This window comes from Mytilus galloprovincialis, chromosome 3 (genome assembly GCF_965363235.1).
Source record: "Mytilus galloprovincialis chromosome 3, xbMytGall1.hap1.1, whole genome shotgun sequence".
NCBI lineage: Eukaryota > Metazoa > Mollusca > Bivalvia > Mytilida > Mytilidae > Mytilus > Mytilus galloprovincialis.
In genome coordinates this window covers 89,497,495-89,518,735 of record NC_134840.1, presented here as the reverse complement: position 1 = coordinate 89,518,735, position 21,241 = coordinate 89,497,495, and the positions used below count along the sequence as shown (strand labels likewise).

General features: G+C 32.1%; 1 protein-coding gene across 2 annotated transcripts in view; it reads left to right on the top strand.

Annotated features, from left to right (window-relative positions):
• LOC143069314 (golgin subfamily A member 5-like) overlaps positions 1–21,241 on the top strand; it is a 60,465-nt gene that overhangs the window by 24,847 nt on the left and 14,377 nt on the right. For both annotated transcript variants that reach the window (XM_076243881.1, XM_076243880.1), the window contains exons 7-12: positions 2,784–2,890; positions 11,671–11,838; positions 15,503–15,631; positions 16,514–16,612; positions 16,923–17,072; positions 18,068–18,143. In XM_076243881.1, the coding sequence (XP_076099996.1) occupies positions 2,784–2,890; positions 11,671–11,838; positions 15,503–15,631; positions 16,514–16,612; positions 16,923–17,072; positions 18,068–18,143 (729 nt within the window). The remainder of the gene's footprint in view (positions 1–2,783; positions 2,891–11,670; positions 11,839–15,502; positions 15,632–16,513; positions 16,613–16,922; positions 17,073–18,067; positions 18,144–21,241) is intronic.

Here is a 21,241-nt window from a genome sequence, read left to right as displayed (position 1 = left end):
ACTGATTTTTTAGTTTGTTCTTATGTTGTACTGTATACCACTGTGCCAGGTAAGGGGAGGGTTGGGATCCCCCTAGCATGTTTAACCCCGCCACATTCTGTATGTATGTGCCTTTCCCAAGTCAGGAGCCTGTAATTCAGTGGTTGTCGTTTGTTTATGTGTTGCATATTTGTATTTTGTTCAATTTTTACATAAATTAGGCTGTTAGTTTTCTCGTTTGAATTGTTTTACATTGTCATTTCGAGGCCTTTTATAGCTAACTATGTGGTATGGGCTTTGCTCATAGTTATAGGCCGTAGGGTGACCTATAGTTGTTAATTTCTGTGTTATTTTGGTCTCTTGTGGAGAGTTGTCTCATTGGCAATCATACCACATCTTCTTTTTTTATATGACAGTGTTTGCACGTATTGAAAATTATAAGAATTTTGTTACAATAACAATGTGCAACTTATGTTTATTTATTAAACCTCAGTTATGCCAAGTTATTGCTTTTGTTTAGTACCATATATTCAAAAATAAGGGGAATGTTACAATAAATTTGTACATGATAACAAAAAAAATTATGGAAAATGTGAAAGCTAAAAAAAAAATCAAAATAAGATTGGGTAAACTTTAAAAAGTGGCGAAATAAAACAACGTCTTCAATATTTGATGCAAAATAGGACTATTATCAAAACACTATATCAAGTTCAAAAAATGGTAAAAAACTTTGGAATCACATTAAAGTGTTCAATTCAAAAATGGATAATAATTTTCCATCTAAAATGCAGTATGAAAATGAATCTGTTAATATTTGTTAATACACTTTTCTTCCGTAGCTGAAAAACATATTGGAAATAATACTTCAGATATGGATTTTTCTATCCTGCAAAATTTTACTATTAAAAAATTAAAGGAAACTTTTAAATTAAATCTCATTTCTGTTGGAGAGTTGTGTGCACAACTTAAACACCTTAAAATTGATCAATCCGCAGGTTTAGATAGAATTGGTCCCAAATTTTTATAGCTAAGCCTAAGTGCAGAGATAATATCGCCATCACTTACTTTTCTAATAAACAAAAATATAACATTGAATCATTTTCCTCAAAACATAAAACATGCAAGAGTAACAGCTGTACATAAAGGAGGACCAACAGATGTTCCCTCCAATTATCATCTGATTTCAATTTTAAATACCATATCTAAATTTTTTGAGAGACATGTACAAAGTTATATGATTTTTTAAATAATAAACTAGAGGCTCTAAAGAGCCTGTGTCGCTCACCTTGGTCTATGTGAATATTAAACAAAGGAAAAAGATGGATTCATGACAAAATTGTGTTTTGGTGATGATGATGTGTTTGTACATCTTACTTTACTGAACATTCTTACTGCTTACAATTATCTCTACCTATAATGAACTTGGCCCAGTAGTTTCAGTAAAAAATGTTAGTAAATATGAAAATTGTTAAAAATTAACTATAAAGACAATAACTTCTTAGGGGGTCAATTGACCATTTTGGTCATGTTGACTTATTTTTAGGTCTTATTTTGCTGTACATTATTGCTGTTTACAGTTTATCTCTATCTAAAATAATATTCAAGATAATAACGAAAACGGCAAAATTTCCTTAAAATTACCAATTCAGGGGCAGCAACCCAACAACTGGTTGTCCGATTCATCTGAAAATTTCAGGGCTGATAGATCTTGACCTGATTAACAATTTTACCCCACGTTGATTTGCTCTAAATGCTTTGGTTTTTGAGTTATAAGCCAAAAACTGCATTTTACCCCTATGTTATATTTTTAGCCATGGCGGCCATCTTGGTTTGTTGGACAGGTCACCGGACACATTTTTTAAACAAGATACCCCAAAGATGATTGTGGCCAAGTTTGGATTAATTTGGACCAGTAGTTTCAGAGGAGAAGATTTTTGTAAAAGATTACTAAGATTTACGAAAAATGGTTAAAAATTGACTATAAAGGGCAATTACTCCTAAAGGGGTCAACAGACCATTTCAGTCATGTTGACTTATTTGTAAATCTTATTTTGCTGAACATTATTGCTGTTTACAGTTTACCCCTATCTATAATAATATTCAAGATAATAACCAAAAACAGCAAAATTTTTTGCCATATATTGCCTTGACATCCATATTCAGAAATATTAATCATACCCCACACAATTTATTATAATGTTTTTGTCTGTCCGTCTGTCGTTCTTCCAGTCCTGTTCTTGTCATCTCAACTCCTCTGAAACCACACAACAGAATTTCAAGGAACTTTATAGATAATAAGGATATAACTATGTAGATGTGCATATTGATTCAATTATTTAGGTAAATGCACCTTTGCACTTACATGCCTCAATATAATTCTGCAACAGTTTGTCATCGCAACTCCACTGAAACAACACAACAGAACTTCATGAAACTTTGTTGATAATAAGGACATTCTCTTAAGATGGGTATATCGAATTGATTTTTTTCCTAGGAGTTATTCCCCATAACTCTAAAAGAGTCAAACACCCCAATAGTTCAATGTCTCATTAGTCCAACACCCCATTGGTCAGATTCCCAAATAATCAGACACCCAACAAGTCCAACACAGAATAGTTTAACAACACTTTATTCCATTTTCCTGTACATGTACTTAAGGAATTCAAATTTTGTGTATTTTGCCTGAAGACAATGATCTAATCAGCTAAATATGTTGACCAATAAAAGTTTACTTATGTTTTGTTGTCAATTTAGCAATATCAAATTTATTGATAAAAAAGTTCATAGTTCACCTTCTTTTTAAGCAAAAGTGAAAGACTTGACGAATCAACTGAAACTAGCTCGACACAATTTGGATTGTGCAAAGCAAGAGCTAGCTGAATACAAGGAGAAAGCCACAAGAATTTTGCAGGTTAGAATGTGTTTATCTTGTACACAGAAATCAATATTTGTTTTGATTGTGTGCTGTATGATAAGGAGATGACTGTATTGTGTTTAAAGCTGCCAAGCATTTTATTTTGTCATTTTTTGGTGGAAGAACCCTTTCAAGTTTCTGAAAGCCTATACAGTTGGCTGTAAAATCATTGAACTGTTACCAGAAGTGTTGCTGTATCCCTTTCTTTGCCTTACAATTTTATAACAACTTCTATCCCGTATCTTGACACTGATATTTCCACATGACAGTGTTCTCCCCAGAAATTTTGGATAGCATCACATTTGGCGTAAAAAAATTAACTGTATTTTTTTCAATGTCATTTGTCGCGGCGACACAATACTCTAGTTCTTTATGTTATATATATTTATATGTTTATATTGTTCAATTCATAACTGAGAATACAATTAAACTATAACAATGAAAACAATTTTTTTTTATCATGTCTATGAAATTCATTGTTTCATGATATGGTACTCAATGAATTAGTTCCAGTTGTTTCTAATCCTTACATCAAAATGATATATATTTTTAACAAAATTGTCTAACAAATAGTCTGTTAATGCGTAGTTTTCTTTATTGGTACTTTTCTGTGCCATTTGTGCACCTGTAGTAATTATCGTGAAAATGCGGATTTTTGTCATATCTGCTCGGTTCCGATCCGTAGTTTACACAGCAATGTGCAATGGCGGCCGAAGAAAAATTCACAAGAATGAGTCCGAAAATAAACAATGTTTGACAAGAGATTGGGAATAAATATGGCGCTTTTATTGCATTAAATGGATTAAACATAAACTAAAGCCAATTATGATTACTTTCTAAAGAAGTATTAAACTTATTTAGCTCAAAATCAAAATTTTCGCTCTAAATAGACAAGTAGTACTGGAAAAGAAAGTATATAATTTGGAAAGTTGCAAAAATAAACGACCAAACCTCTTTTTTAAAGAGAAAAATCGTTTCAATCTTTGAAATTCCGTAATAAAAAACGTAGATTTTGAATTGTTTTATGATTTTGTGATTGCACTTTTTCCATGTGTAAATTGCCAATTGCAGATCACGTGGTATCAGTTATGTCACAAGTGTCAGCTTGGGGTATTCGCATCCAAACAGTTATCAACCAAAGGGCAATTAACACCTATTTTATCACTCTTAATTGCCTCTATTGTCCGACTTGAAGGGATTACAATTAAAGGTGATATATTTTTTATGATCGTAATAGGGACTCAGATGAAAGTTCAAAATTTAGGACATGGATTTACGATATTGAAACAAGAAAAATAGCATCTTGAAAATAATTATAGCGTCGCGGAAAAAATATAGCGTCGCGGTACCGCGACGCTAAAACGGCCTGGGGAGAACACTGCATGATCTAAACATCTGCATCATTTGATTTATTAGTTAGGCTCACTGATTGTTGTAATAACTGTCTTTGATAGATTAATACTTGGAATAATCTGACTTAAACAACTGGATTATCCAGGTTAATCTAAACCATGTGGTTACGTATTGTGAAATTTAATTGTGCATCCGAAAGTTTCAAAATAATGTTGAGGGGGCTCACGGGAATAAATCAATTTTTTTCTAATATAGGATTTTGCTATATTTTTTATAAATAAACTTTATCATATACAGAAAAATGAAATAAAATAATGGGGTCACCGTTTATTTAAGCTCACAATCTGCCTATGAAAGAAGTATACATTTTTGTTGATGTCCTTTTTTTCTGTTGAACTAATAGGAGAAAAAGAAGTAATATCGAAATAAAAAAAGAACTTAATTACAGAAATTGCTTAAATTTTACAATTATTTAGTTTATGTACAGCTTATTTGAAAACAATAATAAAAAATATAGGTCACCTATGTGTTAAATAAGATATTTCAATTTTAATGCCAAAAAATGTCATTTTTGCACCAAAGGGAGATAATTTTGAGCTTTTTCAATGATATAAACATTTTAAAAGTCATCTAGGGCCAAACCGAATTGATTTTTTGGGTTTATTTTTGTACCATATCATAAAGTAATGACTAATAGTGTAATAAATAAAATTTGTAATGAAAAAACAAATGTTTAATTTTTTGCTGAATTTTTTGTACCTGCGAGCCACCTTAAACAGAATTGTCCTATATTCATACATGGTCATTACCCTCATAACCAGTCATTAAGTGTTTTATTATACTGAACAAATCAACTTTCTAAAAAAAATTACGATATCATAGTTGGACATTGCCAAGTGCAAAAATTTAAGCAGAAAAAGTTTTTGACATCATTATTGTCCAATGAAAAATTAGTATGAAAAAGTACAGGAAATATGTTGATGAAACTATTAACCGGAGTAATAGTCTTTGAAACTATTGACTAGCAGATAGTCTGTGGAATGAAATAGCACAACTATTTCATTACGTTTTGTATAGAAAAAGATACTAAGGTATAATAACATCTAGTAGCATTCAGTACTATTGTGTTAATTCAGGTGCAACTAGACGCTTGTTAAAAGTTAGCATGCACTTTATATCCTCATTAGTCAATTAAAATATTTGTGGCCAATGATAATTAGTATTGACCCTGATCATGCTATGACCATGCTGACCTTGACTTATGAACCAAAAACTTGCATAATTCCTAGACAAAGACCATGGAAATTTTCAGTTTCTTATCACATCATTGATAAGAAACAAAATCTATACAAGTTGAAACAGTAGCCTATATAGCTAAAAATTAGTGTATAAAAATTTAATGCCAAAAATGTTTTTATGACAATAAAACGGATTTTCCTGTTTTCCGAATATAACTTATATATGGAGTTAGTTTTTATTCCAGTTATCATTACATACAGTCTGCAGTTAAAGTTTTTAAAACATTTATTATATTTATAAAGAAGGCAAGACACTAGGTCATGCAGAACCCTTACAAATTTTTGTAGCCCCCGACAACAAATCGCAACAACGTTGCAGGGGCTATATAGTTTAACCCTTGTCGGCCATTCCATCATTCTGTCATACTGTCATTCCGTCATTCCTTCATTCTGTCATTCCACAACAAACCATTATACAGAGTTTTTTTCTAAATGCCTTTAGATATTAGCCTGATTTTTGGTATGTGAGTTAACAATGATGAGATACAGATCAAGTCTTAAGTTTTGTTCCGCTCCGCTAATTTTGGCCAAAGAACTTTGATATATTGTTGAAAATCACAGTATTACTCACTTTTTTACTAAATGACTACCGATATTGGACTGATTTTTGTCGAGCTGTGACTTTTGTTGCAGAAAGCTCGACATAGGGATAGTGATCCGGCGGTGGAGGCGGCAGCGTTAGCTAACTTTTTAAAAGCTTTATATTTTAAAAGGCGGAAGACCTGGATGCTTCATTCTTTGTATATGGATGCCTCATGTTACGAAGTTTCCGTTAATCACATGTCCAATGTCCTTGACCTCATTTTCATGGTTCAGTGACTACTTGAAAAAACAGTTAAGTTTTTTTGTAATATTAAATTCTCTCTTATTATATGTAATAGGATAACTTATTTGGTATGAGCGTACCTGGCAAGGTCCTCGTGCCCGTCAGACAGTTTTCACTTGACCTCGACCTCATTTCATGGATCAGTGAACAAGGTTAAGTTTTGGTGGTCAAGTCCATATCTCAGATACTATAAGCAATAGGTCTAGTATATTCGGTGTATGGAAGGACTGTAAGGTGTACATGTCCAACTGGCAGGACTGTGTCATCTGACCTTGACCTCATTTCATGGTTCAGTGGTTATAGTTAAGTTTTTGTGTTTTGGTCTGTATTTCTTATAGTGTATGCAATAGGTCAACTATATTTGGTGTATGGAATGATTGTAAGGTGTACATGGTTAGCTGGCAGGTGTCATTTGACCTTGACCTCATTTTCATGTTTCATTCCACAGTGTTAAGTTTTTATACGACGGCAAAAATTTTAATTTTTCGTCGTATATTGCTATCACGTTGGCGTCGTCGTCGTCCGGCGTTGTCATGCGTCATATGGCGTCGTCGTCGTCATCCGAATACTTTTAGTTTTCGCACTCTAACTTAAGTAAAAGTGAATAGAATTCTATGAAATTTTAACACAAGGTTTATGACCACAAAAGGAAGGTTGGGATTGATTTTGGGAGTTTTGGTCCCAACATTTTAGGAATTAGGGGCCAAAAAGGGCCCAAATAAGCATTTTCTTGGTTTTCGCACTATAACTTTAGTTAAAGTAAATAGAAATCTATGAAATTTTGACACAAGGTTTATGACCACTAAAGGAAGGTTGAGATTGATTTTGGGAGTTTCAGTTCAAACAGTTAAGGAATTAGGGGCCAAAAAAGGGCCCAAATAAGCATTATTCTTGGTTTTTGCACAATAACTTTAGTATTAGTGAATAGAAATCAATGAAATTTTGACACAAGGTGTATGACCACAAAAGGAAGGTTGGGATTGATTTAAGGAGTTGAGGTCTGAACAGTTTAGGAATTAGGGGCCAAAAAGGGGCCCAGTAAGCATTATTCTTGGTTTTTGCACCATAACTTTAGTATAAGTAAATAGAAATCTATGAAATTTAAATACAAGGTTCATGACTACTTAAGGAAGGTTGGGTTTGATTTTGGGAGTTTTGGTCCCAAGAGTTTAGGAATAAGGGGCCCAAAGGGTCCAAAATTGAACTTTGTTTGATTTCATCAAAAATTGAAAAATTGGGGTTCTTTGATATGCCGAATTTAACTGTGTATGTAGATTCTTAATTTTTGGTCCCATTTTCAAATTGGTCTACATTAAGGTCCAAAGGGTCCAAAATTAAACTTAGTTTGATTTTAACAAAAATTGAATCCTTGGGGTTCTTTGATATGCTGAATCTAAAAATGTACTTAGATTTTTGATTATTGGCCCAGTTTTCAAGTTGGTCCAAATCGGGGTCCAAAATTAAACTTTGTTTGATTTCATCAAAAATTGAATAATTGGGGTTCTTTGATATGCCAAATCTAACTGTGTATGTAGATTCTTAATTTTTAGTCCTGTTTTCAAATTGGTCTACATTAAAGTCCAAAGGGTCCAAAATTAAACTAAGTTTGATTTTAACAAAAATTGAATCCTTGGGGTTCTTTGATATGCTGAATCTAAAAATGTACATAGATTTTTGATTATTTGCCCAGTTTTCAAGTTGGTTCAAATCAGGATCCAAAATTATTATATAAAGTATTGTGCAATAGCAAGAAATTTTCAATTGCACAGTATTCAGCAATAGCAAGAAATCTTAAATTGCACAGTATTGTGCAATAGCAAGAAATTTTCAATTGCTCATTATTGCGCAATAGCAAGAAATCTTCAATTGCACAGTATTGTGCAATAGCAAATATTTTCAATTGCACAGTATTGCGCAATTGCAAGAAATATCTAATTGCACAATATTGTGCAATAGCAAGAAATTTTCAATTGATTGGAGTTATCTTTCTTTGTCCAGAATAGTAGTTAAATCAACTTAATCATTGTTTTATACAATATACATTGTATATTCACTTTTATCATATGTTTAGTAGTAAATACAGTAGTTTTGCATATGTGATAAATAGCCTGCTGTTTAATCCATATCGCGCAACTTTGATGCGCACCCTTTATCGCATACCCTTTATCACATCCCTACCCTTTATCACACCCCTACTTTTTTTTTTTTTTTTTTTTTTTTTTACATAGTCAGTTTTGGTTTTTTTTTTGCTTAAGAAAAATTTTCCTCAAAATAGGTAAATTTTTTGAATGACGTCATTGTTTGGTATGTGACGTCACGAACGTCGAGTTTTCATATAAATAAATAAATAAATAAATAAATAAATAATCTTTATTTCAAGAGGATGATCCCATTAGTTAAAACTAATCTTCCTGAGAGTCCTCAAAATAATAATAACATATTTATAAGTACATAGAGTATTATAAAGTTATATTATACACAATATACAATTGTATTTAAATAATAATGAAAAAGCATATTAATTTGCACAATTGATGAAAAATTTGTAACATTTTGTTTTAAAAGATACAAGTGTATTACTCATTTTTATTTCATTTGGTAAACTGTTCCATATTTGAGAACCTGAATATGTAAATGTTTTCTTTAAAAAATTTGTTTTTGGTTTTGGAAGATTTAATAGTTTTTCATTATTATTATTTTATTATAAAGTGTATAATACATATTATTATTTTATTATAAAGTGTATAATACATATTATTATTATTTTATTATAAAGTGTATAATACATATTGTATGTGACGTCACGAACGTCAAGTTTTCATATTTTTTGGCACACTAAATGCAACTATGAAAAATACAAAACACACAAATTAATACAATAATAAACAAAATATTTTTAAAACAACAGCACGCAAATTGTAAGGTAACCCAGGTGCTTCGGATAAGTAATTGAGCAGTTCTTTTAAGGCCTTTGAAACAAGACAAAAGTAGAACTGAAGGTAACCCAGTGCTATGGATCAGAAAACAGTTCATATAATATAATACTCTTCTGTTGAAATATATGATAAAGTGTATAATACATGGCAAAATCCTTATCACATGCCGTATCACCCTCGACCAATATCATTCCTCGGGCCTAAAGGCCCTTGGGCTGATATTGATGTCTCGGGATGATACGACATATGATACGGATTTTGCCATGTATTATTCTCTATTTACTACCAACTGATAAAATAAAACAATCTTTACCATTCAGTGATAACAAGCACCTTTTGTTACATTTTAATATTTTATGATGTATTTAAATGAGTAGTTATTGTTGCAAACTCCATAAGAAATTTGAATTGAGATCAGTTTTGGAAAAAGGGAAAGGGGGATGTGAAAAAAAAATGGGGGGTGGGGGGTTAAATTTTTCTCATTTCAGATTTCATAAATAAATGAAAAATTCTTCAAACATTTTTTTGAGAGGATTAATATTCAACAGCATAGTGAATTGCTCAAAGGCAAAAAAAATATTTTAAGTTCATTAGACAACATTCATTCTGTGTCCGAAACCTATGCTGTGTCAACTATTTAATCACAATCCAAATTAAGGGCTGAATCCAGCTTGAATGTTGTGTCCATACTTGCCCCAACTGTTCAGGGTTCAACCTCTGCGGTCGTATAAAGCTGCGCCCTGCGGAGCATCTGGTTGTGTTTTGGTCTGTTTTTCTTAAACTAGATCAACTATATTTGTTGTATGGAAGAATTGTTAGCTGTACATGCCTGCCTGGCGTGGTTCATCTGACCTTGACCTCATTTTCATGGTTCCTTGGTCAATGTTTAGTCTCTTGGTTAATGTGAAGTTTATGTGACAGTTGTAATAAAGCTTTATATTTTGGACTATCAACATAATATCAATGATTAGTAAAAAAGGCGAGACATTTCAGCGTGTGCACTTTTGTTAGTATGTGAGTTAACCATGATGAGATACAAATCAAGTTTGTGTTTTGTTCCGCTCTGCTAATTTTTGGTTTGGACTGATAAATTTTTGAAAATCACAGTTAAACAGACTTTCTTTCTTAATGCCTTCAGATATTGGGCTGAATTTAGGTGTGTCAGTTAACCATGATCAGTTACAGATCAAGTTTAAGTTTAGTTCTGCTCTGCTTGTTTTTGCCAAAATTAAGGGATTTGAACTTTGATAAATTGTTGAAAATCACAGTTGTACAGACTTTTTTTCTAAAAGCCCTTAGATATTTGGCTGATTTTTGATATGTGAGATTTGTGTATCATATCTTTTGTACTGTAGAACTGAAACTCAGTGTTCCTTCCAGGGAAGCAAGTCCATTTGTACTATTACAAACTTGTACTACGTCAAATTGTACCTCTAAAAGTCAACTGATACCAAAGTTAACTACCTGTCAACTAGAACAACTGCAATCATTGCAAACATGTACCACTGCAGACTCACCATTAAAAATATACATTGATATATGCAATTTTTATGCATTGCTTATGAAAACCTTGAAAAAGTATTAATTGATTTGCCTCAATAATTAATTCATTAAATAAACATAAATGTACAATATACAAATGTTTAATGTTTGTTCTTTCAAATCTTTAAAAAAAAAAGAGATTGAAGCAACACTGCCACAGTTTTCATAGTTAAGGTTTGCCTTGGTTTTTGGTTAACTGCCTATACTGCTTACATTGCTTAAATTTAAAGTTAACTATCTACCATGCTGACAGAAAACTTTCAAGTGAAACCAAATCAGTAACTATTATAATTTATTGGCGAAGTTTCATTGCATCAAGTTGACCATGCTGAGACGAATATATGGAATTTATTATTTAGTTAAAGAAAATTTGATTTGAATCAACAGTATTTTGCAGATTTTTATGTTTAAGTATATACATGATATAGTTAGTTTTGGTTGAGTTATGAGTATTTATTTATTATTTCTGGAAGAAAAAAATACCTTGAAAGCAATAATGTGACAGAGAAGGCTGGGTTGGTAACTTGGTGGGGCTGCTTTTATGGGAATTCAAGTAACCTTTTATGCATCTTCTTCCACCTCAGAGCAATCAGCTCTTTGATCACTAGTACACTGTATTTACTGTTAATAGGGCTTATTGCATTTAACATGAATATAGTCTTGTGTTAAAGTTTGTTATACACCAATTACTTTGTCAAACCTGATAGAATTGTGTGAAATGATATTTAATGTATTTAATTTATAGGTTAAGAATCTACTGTTCAAATTTTTTTCCCAGTGATGTGTATTACTGATACTATTTGTTTTGCCTTGTTTTTCTAGTCAAAAGAAAGATTAATTGCAAGTTTAAGAGAAGGATCAGGAGCCTCAGGGGAATCTGTTGGTGTGTCAAATCTAGAGTATGATTCTGTCAAGCAGGAGAGAGATATGTTTAGGGAAGAATTACAGCATTCAAGGATGACAGCTGAAAATCTAGGATTAGAGCTGCAGGTTTGAATACTGTGGATTCATTTATTTTCGTGGGTACCAATTTTCGTGGATTAAGAAAAACTTGCATATTCATGGATACTTAATTTCGTGGTTTTGCTGAAGTCTGCAAACAAACCTATAGAAAATTCATTATTGGTTGAACATTTAATTTCGTGGTTTTACTGTGCCCACGAAATCCACAAAAAAATGGTATCCAACGAATAATAATGAATCCACAGTAAATGAAAATTTGAATGTAAATCACTGAAACAGAAACACAATAAAAACAATAAGTACAAGGTATCCGATGGGCAACATGCAGTCTTCAATAAGAGATGTCTACACTATATGTCAAGCTCAAACTAATGCAAGGATCTAAGTAAAGGTGTGAATGAATAAAACAAAAACTATCAAAGATCTGCCATAGATAGTACCAAAAGTGTATGATACATCTGCCATCACTTTTCACTTTTCTATCCTTTTATTAATTACTTGTCATGTCCACTTCAAATATACATAAAGGTTAAATGCATGTTGTCATAGTGGGACTTTTTATGATTTTTTTTTAATATGAAATAGATTTGATGTTTGATGCTTTATTTTGTTTACTACAAATTAAGTGTGAAAAAGATCAACTTGACCCTGTTGCTTCATTCATGGACTTTATATTAAGGTCAAGTTACAATAAATAGGCTATGTCAAAGATTTTCTTAAATTATTTTGGATCATTGAACTGTATCTGAAAATCGATATACTGATTGAATTCTTTCAAAATAGGTCCATGATTTTCTAAGTTAAAATTGGTTATAAAATTGGGGATGTATGGCGGGTGGGTGGCTGCCAAATATTGTCCGTTCATTTATATGAGAAGTCTTTCGAAACCGTCAGGTCACAATTAAAGATGTGGAATATGATGGAAGAAGCCATCATATCAGTTTCACCACCAGATTGATGTTCTTGATTTGTTTATAGCTCACCTGGCCTGAAGTTTCTTTGTCGTCTGTTGTGGTTGTCTGTCGTCGTTAACTTTTACAAAATTTTCTCCTCTGAAAGTACTGGGCCAAATTAAACCAAACTTGGCCACAATCATCATTGGGGTATCTAGTTTGTGTCTGGTGACCCGGCCAACCAACCAAGATTGCCGTCATGGCTAAAAATAGAACAAAGGTCATAAGATTTTGGCTTATATATCTGAAACCAATGCATTTAGAGCAAATCCTACGGGGTTAAATTGTTTATCAGGTCAATTTCTATCTGCCCTGAAATTTTAAGATAAATCAGAGAACCTGTTGTTGGGTTGCTGCCCCTAAATTGGTAATTTTAAGGAAATTTTGCCGTTTTTGGAAAGATAAGAACTTGTTCTAAATCTTTACTAAGGCACCGGCCTTCCTAACAACACGACAGGTTAGCTACTGTTACTAAATGTATTCACACTGAAATATAGTTCCCTATGGTTCTCATGTATGTGCACATAATACACATATAAACTGAAAAAAATGGGTATATAATGGAGCAGTTCATTCAAGAATGTATGTCATTTTAAGGTGTGTTGTTGTGCAGGCTTTTTTAAAAACATTTTGATTAGGTAATTGGGTATTGATACAATACTAGTATGATTGACAACTGTCATTATCATTAAACAATCAGAGACAAGGTAGGCCTTAATTACAATGCCCCACCTCCTAAACTGTCATTCAAATTAACCACATTACCTCAGTCTTCATAATTATAAATACCCTGCAATATACATCTTAATATACAAATATTTGACCTCATAATTGAATACACAAATGTATATATTAGATGTTTGATATATTTAAGGATGATAGATTTGTTTATTGCCAATTACTTTTCATCTACATTACATAAAGTGATTCTGTAAATAATAACTGAAAGATCAATGATTAATGGAATAACAAGATCTTTAAAAAAAAAATGAGATATGAATATAAATATGAATATATAAAAGGTATTCAAGTAAGGCCTATAATTTACTTGATAAATTTTCAATAATCATCTGTAATTAATCAACAATTTAGATTAGTTCACTTTTTTTTTTTATCAGGAATTGGCTTGAAACAGTTTTGAAATTTTAAAACGTTTAATTATAACAAACCATTGTTTATTAGTTTATTCCCTATCAATTGTTATGTCTACTTTAGTTATTTGAATTTTTATTAGAAGTGAATATATATTTTGGCAATGAAGAAAGAATCCATATTTCAATAAAAAAGTTTTTTAATTTGTTTACGTTGAAAAAGTACATTTTCAATGCCCTGTGTTGAAAAATACTTTAAAAATTGATCAAAAGGCACTCTACAACTTTTAATCTTCAATGTCATATAACCTCTGTTTCAACTTACATAATGCCCCAAAACAACATTTTTAGATTATTTTTGTTGACACTAAAAAGTTTTTAGCTGTTTGTCTAAATTTTTTTGTCTTACAAGGATAGTTGGTAACATTTACTAGAAGAATTTTTGATTTGCAATCTTTTGCTTTTTTGAAACATGTTCAGAACAGGCAACACTATTTCAATAAGATGTAAACTGCAGTTTAAATAAAATTGTGCAAATTAAGAGACCCATAGTATTTAATTTGAGCTCGTTTTATCCTCATACTTGAAAAGCATGTTTCCTTCTAAAGACCTGCTGTTAATGCAATTTTCAGCAATAGTGCTTAATTAATGTTCATTTCCCCCCACCATACCTTAATCTGAAATAATTCAATTAAACTACTCTTCTAATCTTTCCATGAATGATTTCCATCACTTTGATTGGTTATTATTTTTAATATTGTTATAGATAGAGATAAATTGTAAACATCAATAATGTTCAGCAAAGTAAGATCTACAAATGAGTCAACATGACTAAAATGGTCAGTTGACCCCTTCAGGAGTAATTGCCCTTTATAGTCAATTTTTATTAATTTTTTGTAAATTTTTGTAATCTTTTAAAATAATCGTCTCCTCTTAGAGACAAATTTAACAAAACATGTCCACAATTATCATTAGGGTATCTAGTTAAAAAAATGTGTCCAATGACCTCGTTGCGAAACAAGATTTCCGACATGGCTAGAAATAGTACATAGGGTAATATGCAGTTTTTGGCTCATATCTCTGAAATCAAAGCATTTAGAGCAAATCTGCTGTGGATATAAGTGTTCATTAAGTCAAACCCTTTCTGCTCTGACATTTTCAGACCGATTGGGCAACTTGTTGCTGCCCCTGAATTGGTAATTTTAAGAAAAATTTGCAGCTTTTGGTTATTATCTTGAATATTATTATAGATATAGATAAACTGTAAACAGCAATATTGTACAGCAAAGTAAGAACTACAGATAAGACAACATGACTAAAGTGGTCAATTGACCCTTTAATGAGTTATTGCCCTTTATAGTCAATTTTTAACAATTTTCATAAATTTGTACAAAATATTTTCCAATGTCACTTTTGGGCCAAGTTCATTATAGATAATTGTATGCAGCAAGATTGTTAAGTAAAGTAAGACCTACAAACACAAAAAAAACACAATTTTGTCATGAATCCATCTGTGTCCTTTGTTTAATATGCTCATAGACCAAGGTGAGCAACACATTAAGAGCCTCTTGTTCTAGTTATGTAGCTTTATTCAGTCTAAATGCACTTTACACTATTTTAAAGTATTTATAAGTTTTATTTATTTAGGAAATAGAGAGCCAGTTACAACAAGATAATGATTCTGCTAATGAACAGATAAGGTCAATGGAAGAGAATCTACAGGAAGAAAAAAGAATACGGCTAGACTTTGAACAGGAGATTCTCAATCAAAAGCAGGTGAAATATCCACAAAACATTTTCCACAATTTAGTTTAAAATGACCATTGAAATTCCCATTATATAGACTAATGATTAAAAAAGAATTTGCATCATTACATAATATAAAAAAAAAGATGTGGTATGATTGCCAATGAGACAACTATCCATAAAAGACATTAACAACTATAGGTCACCGTACGGCCTTCAACAATGAGCAAAGCCCATACCGCACAGTCAGCTATAAAAGGCCCCGATAAGACAATGTAAAACAATTCAAACGAGAAAACTAACGGCCTTATTTATGTAAAAAGATGAACGAAAAACAAATATGTAACACATAAACAAACGACAACCACTGAATTACAGGCTCCTTACTTGGGACAGGCACATACATAAATAATGTGGCGGGGTTAAACATGTTAGCGGGATCCCAACCCTCCCCCTAACCTGGGACAGTGGTAAAACAGTACAACATAAGAAAAAACTATAAACATCAGTTGAAAAAGGCTGAACTCATCAGATGGACAAAAATACAAGTGGACGTGGCCCGGTACTTATACATCCTGACACAAAAAGATACAATGAACAGATCTTAGAGTACTCGCAGTTATCTGACAGCTAGTTCAAAGCCACTAACAACTAATAAAAAAATTATGCATCTAAGACTAAACACTTCATGATTACAAAGCTATTTAGTTGAGTTTGACAGCGTCAAATTCAATGTACCACTTTGAGTACTTCAGTAGCTGAAAATTGTCCTGATGAAGCCTGCCGTGCAAATAAAATTGCAGACCATTTGAAGTGTTGTTGTCAATTAGTAGTATTTTAAATGTATCAACTGACTACAAAAGTAGTGAATTAGCTAAAGCTATAGTAACTTGATTAACTGTTATTTTCAAGGAGCTCCAGTATACTGTTGAAGAAATGAGTAGGCAAAAAACAGCATTTCAAAATAAGATAGCAGATAGAGAAGCAGACATTGAGAAATTACAAAATCAGGTTTGTATATCAGATACAGAATGGTTTCACTGAGAAAGTACGTTAGATGATCTTTCCAATTAATTTAATTTTTATTTATTTTACATGTTCTTATTCAATCATTACTTTATACCTAAGTGCAACGTGATATAAAAAATTACACTTTTTACCTTTAACAAGTTACCATGGCAGCAAACCATGATGAAATTTGTATATTTTGTAAAATTTCCTGGTATTCCTTGATTTAAAGTTATTTGCTTATATTTCTTGACCATTTGAAATATTCATATGATTTAAGAACAAAATTTAAATTAATTTGAATACTTTTCAGTTAACAACCAAGACCATGAGTTCATCAACAGAGGGAGAGTTAGAATCCAGAGTTCGTTCTTTGACAGAAAGTTTAATTCAAAAACAAACTATGTTAGAATCATTAAGCACAGAAAAAAATTCACTAACACTACAGCTGGAGAGATTACAGGTAAGTTGCATATTATATATAAATAAGATCTGTCTGTCTGCCTGTTTGTCTGTCATATACTGATATCACGTCATTGTTAGTGTCGTACGAAGACATTTGGTTTCCTGACAAAAACTTAAGTATTATTTATGAAATTTAATCACAAGGTTTGAAACCACAATACCTGGTGGAATGGTGAATAGAAAAAGGGTAACAAACAAGGGTTTCTTGGTTAGTGGACAATTTAAAAGCAGTGTAAGAGAGGTAATCGAGCACAAATGTTTGGATTTCAGAAATTAAAAAGAAAATGATTTCAAATAAAAAATGCAACATGCAATAGCAAAAAAATGAATATGAATTCAAATCATATGACCAATTCTAAGATCTTTGACTACAGTTATTCTGTGTCTGAAACCTATTATGTGTCAAATATTCAATTACAATCAAAATTCAAACCTGAATCAAGCGCAAATAATGCGTTCATTTTTGCCACGACTTTTCAGGGTTGGACTTCTGCGGGTGTATCCAGCTGCACTGTAGAATTAATCCCCTTGACACAAGTACTAAAATTAGTTATTTGCTATATTCTAAGAAATAGGCATGCATGCAAGTGATTCCCTTATTGTATGATCACAAATGGTTTTTTTTGGGGGGGGTTGTATAATGCTATTATGTTGTTGTTGGCGTCATTTGTGTTGTCGTCATTTTAAGACACACTAGGTTTCCGCACAATGGATCTCCATTAAATTTTACAAGAAGGTTTGATACCACGAAAGGAAGGTTGGGATTTGTTTTCAGGGTTATGGTACCAACAGTTTGGGAATAAGGGGTCAAAAAGAGGCCAAAAACAAGCTTTTTTTTCACCAGTTAATCGTTTCATATGACTAAGTTTATGTGATACTTGTACCTTCATATTACATAAGATTGATCATTATAGTTAAAAACAGACATTCTGTGTATGTTCTCTTAATTAGCACTGAATATATATTTTTAAAAACAAAGAAATCGTTTTTCAGCAACAGTATAAAGATATACAGTCATCATCTTTACGTACAAACACAACAGTAGTACAAGTACATGAGGAAGATGATGGTAAATATTCAAATATTTTTTCTCCAATTTTTTTTACAATTATAACTCTTTTTTTAGGTGGTGGGGGGGTGTCAATTCTCAACAGCATAGTGTATTGCACAAAAGAAAAAAAAGGGATAAATTATTTTTGCCACAAGTTTATTGTTTTTTATAATTTTTTATAATTTTTAAATTAAGAAAGAGATCCATTTTGTTACACCTTGTGATTAATTTATTTGGAAATCGTCAATGGCAGTCAGCAGGGTTTAAGAACATCAGTTGTTTGACCTGTTAGTCAAATGCTTTTTGTTAACATATATTTTTTCACTCTTTTGGTCTTTTGGAAAATGTTGTTTTTGCTGTATTTAGACCAATGAAATTTGTTACATGCACACATTTAAAAATTGCGGTTTTTATCCAATGCAATCATAGTTTTGAACATAGTTTTCAATTTAGACTTGTTTATATAAAACAATGTTCAAACCTATGATTGCGGTCTTTACATTTGTATCCAATGCAATCATAATTTTACCTTCAGAATGTTTGTTTTTCGTCTAAACTAGGTATTATTTTATCTTATTTTAACTATATAAGGTAAACTGAATGTAATAGAAAAGTAATCAATAATTAAATGATAATTTTTGCTGTAATCCATTGAGTTATGATTACATGTTGACCATTACAGATTACTACTGATTTTTGGGGAACATATAATCAAACAATGATGATAACAGATTAATATTACCCCATCCTGCTTGCTTTGGAGACTGTCATACAAATGGTCATACAGATTCATGATGATTTTTATGTGCAAATTAAGATTGTGTGGGAAAATATATTGTTTGACCAATAGACATGTACAGGTAGTTATACCATATTTTGTTTGGGAAAGTTAAGTTAATTCTTAGTTCGCTCTCTATTGTACGTCGCCATGTTTCTTTTGGTCTCCCTCTCTTTCTTTTCCCCTCTGCTGGTGTCCAACAAAGAGCTATCCTTGTGATGTCATGTTTGTCTTTTCATAGAACATGGCCAATCCATTTCAATCGCCTTTCTTTAATTTCTGCTCTGATGTCTCGTTGTAAGGTTAGGGTGTATAGTTCTTTATTACTGATGGTTTTTGGCCAGAAGATCTTGCAAATTTTCCGAAGACATGTATTGTGGAAAGATGACAGTTTGTTGAAGTCAGATTTTATAACCCTCCATGACTCTGCACCATATAGCAAAACTGGTTTTACATTGCTATTATAGATTTTGATTTTTGTGGACCTGGATATTGATGTTGTTTTCCATATTGTTCGTAATCTGCAGAAAGAAGTTCAGGCTTTGTTGATCCTTGCCATTATATTTTTGCTTGTCCTGGCTGATATTAGTACCTAGATAAGTAAAATTTTTCACTTCTTCTATGTTGTCTCCTTTAAGTGTTATTGGTTGTTTTCTAGTTTTGTCATTAAGGCTATTTATCTTTGTCTTTTGTGTACTTATCTTTAAACCTACAGATAGAGCAGTCTCATGTAGTCTAGATGTTTAGTTCTGCATGTTTGCTCTAGTTGTTGATAATAGGCATATGTCGTCTGCAAAATCTAGATCTTCTAAGATTGTGTTCATGGACCATCTTATTCCAGTTACTCTGTTGCCAAGTGTTCTTCTCATGCACCAGTCGATGACAATGAGGAAAAGAAGGGGAGATGACGCATCCTTGTCTAACTCCAGATTGTACATTGGGTTCCATTGTGTAGGACACAGCATCTGTAGTTGTTGTAAAATAATTTGATCATGTTAATTATTTTCTCAGGTATGCCATACGTTCTTATTATTTCCCACATGCTGTCTCTGTCCAAGCTATCAAAAGCCTTTTCAAAGTCCACAAAGTTTATGACGATGTTGTGTTGCCATTCTATGCACTGCTCAATGATGTTTCTGAGTGTGAATATGTGGTAACTGCACCCTTTATTGGCTCTAAAACCTGCTTGTTCTTTCCGCAAGGTTTCATCTAAAGCATATACTATTCGCTTGGCAATAACTTTAAGGAAAACTTTTGCAGGTACAGATAGCAGAGATATAACTCTCCAGTTGTTGCAATTTTTCATGTCACCTTTCTTGGCAAGTTTAACTAGTAGTCCTTCTTCCCAGTATTCAGGTATAACTTCTTCCTCCCATATTCTGCTAAATAGTGTTTGTAGTATTGCTGCTGTTGTTTCTACATCTACCTTAAGGAGTTCTGCACTGATGTTGTCTACTCCAGCTGATTTACTATTTTTGAACTTGTATAATGCTTTCTTAATTTCACCAAGTTCAATTTTTTTCTTCTGATATATCTATTTCACTTTTCTCTTCGGTGTTATCGATTTGAGCTGGTTTGTCTGGTGGTTCTCTGTTTAAAACTTCCAGAAAGTGCTCTGCCCATCTTTCAAGTTTCTGTGATTCTGATGTTAGTACCTCTCCATTCTTGATTAAAACTGGTGTGTCATTGTTGCTACTTTTCCCACATAGCTGTTTAGTGATCTTTTGGAATGAAATTCAAAACAGTGTGGCTGTGGCCATTGATTGACACATTAAATTCATCCATTGACTGGGACAATTTAGGTGAACGTTTGTTTGTAACGACCACTGCTCACTATGTACTTTTTAAAGACACTTAAACTATGGGGTCACCAAAGGTTCTCAACACCTTAATACAGTAATTCGAAAAATTAATCAGAAATAACACGATGTTTTGATTTATATCAGTTATATAAATCAAAACATAAAGGTTATTCCTGATTAATTTTTCAATTTTTTTTATTATTAAAGGCGTTAAGAAACCTTTGGTGACCCCACAGTTTAAATGTCTATCGTAGGTACGTCGTGAACAGTGGTCGTTACAGACAAACGTTCACATAATTTGTCCCAGTCAATGGATGAATTTAATGTGTCAATCAATGGCCACAGCCACACTGTTTTGAATTTCATTCTATACAGTACTTAGTTCTCCCTGTTTGCATGCCTCTTCTGCTTCATTTGCCAATCCTTTAATGTATTGTAATTTGTCTTCTCTAGCTTTTTTCTTAACTTCTTTATTAAGTTCTGAGTATTCTTTTTGTAGCTTTTTTTTCAACCTTTCTAATCTTGCATGATTGCAC